The sequence below is a fragment of the Equus quagga genome, chromosome 10 (assembly GCF_021613505.1).
Source record: "Equus quagga isolate Etosha38 chromosome 10, UCLA_HA_Equagga_1.0, whole genome shotgun sequence".
Classification (NCBI taxonomy): Eukaryota; Metazoa; Chordata; class Mammalia; order Perissodactyla; family Equidae; genus Equus; species Equus quagga.
This window is the reverse complement of record NC_060276.1, coordinates 112,784,350-112,785,450: the sequence shown is the minus strand read 5'-3', so window position 1 is coordinate 112,785,450 and position 1,101 is coordinate 112,784,350. Positions and strand designations below refer to the sequence as shown.

At 42.2% G+C, this 1,101-nt stretch overlaps 1 protein-coding gene across 1 annotated transcript in view; it reads left to right on the top strand.

The window, feature by feature from the left end:
- The first annotated feature begins 105 nt into the window (after positions 1-105).
- The window catches only part of OFD1 (OFD1 centriole and centriolar satellite protein), a 6,352-nt gene continuing 5,356 nt past the window's right edge, over positions 106-1,101 (top strand). The window contains exon 1 of the mRNA XM_046672521.1: positions 106-831. Coding sequence (XP_046528477.1) covers positions 684-831 — 148 coding nt within the window. The 5' untranslated portion in view covers positions 106-683. The remainder of the gene's footprint in view (positions 832-1,101) is intronic.

Below are 1,101 nucleotides of genomic sequence, written 5' to 3'. Positions count from 1 at the left end.
CCACATGCCACAACTAGAAGGACCCACAACTAAGAATATGCAGCTATATACGGGGGGCCTTTGGGACGAAAAAGGAAAAAAAATAAAATCTTAAAAAGAAAAAATGGAGGTGAAAGAATATTAGCTAAATTGTCTAGAAACTGGTGTCCCAGCTATGGCCCTGCCTTAGATTGCCTCACCTGGGAGCCTGCTGCTTAAGTATAGAATAGGGGTGGAGAGTTGATCATCTCTCACGGTCTTCCCAGCTTGGGACCTCTTTATATTTGTATATAACCTATCATTTAGCCTCATGAGCTTCATTGCCAAGTCTGAAAGTATAATATTTTGAACAATTAAATGAAAAGACTTAATAAATTTTGCAGATTCTTTGTAATTAACTTGGTTAAATCATTGATATTTAAATAGAATTCAAATGCTTATCAGCAAATCGAGTGAATTCTTCTCTGTCACTGGATTGATTTTCCTATTGGGTAATGAATTGAATTTTGTACATGAATCTCATTCTTCAAAGCCTAAGAACACTTTGAGAAGTGAATACATTGGCAAATAGCCTTGTTGGAAATGTCTTAGAATCCTGTAACGAAAGGGTTGGCCCGGTTGCTTTGGCTGAACCTGAAGTGCTCGCAGTTAGCTATCCCCACCCTGCACGGCACTCCTTCTCTTGCTGTTGTTACTGAGAACTCATGGGACGATTGTCTGCACCTTGTGTAGATGCAGGGAACATACCATGGCAGTTTGAAGTGGATGGCTTCCGTCCTGCTGGTGACATGCCTCACGTGGATGCTGCCGCAGCTGCTGTGCCCACCAGACCTGCCTCCTATCACTACCCAAGTAAGTTTTCCTTTGTTTTAAGTAACAAATAGCATGGCTGCACCCTGAATGCCAGTCTTTGCTCTGTAAGTTCTTTCTGTATCTCTGAAGGACTTTTTGTAAGCATAGGTTATTCAGAGTCTTGGGATTGGGGTTGTCGCTGGTAATGACATTTCTGAAGTAAGTCCCTATTTGAACGTGTGAAGACAGTGCTGAGGAGAAAACTGGGCAGGAAAGGCTTCTCCTGTAGCCTTCCCAGGCCAGTTGCTTTAGAACGTTTTTCTTGTCCAG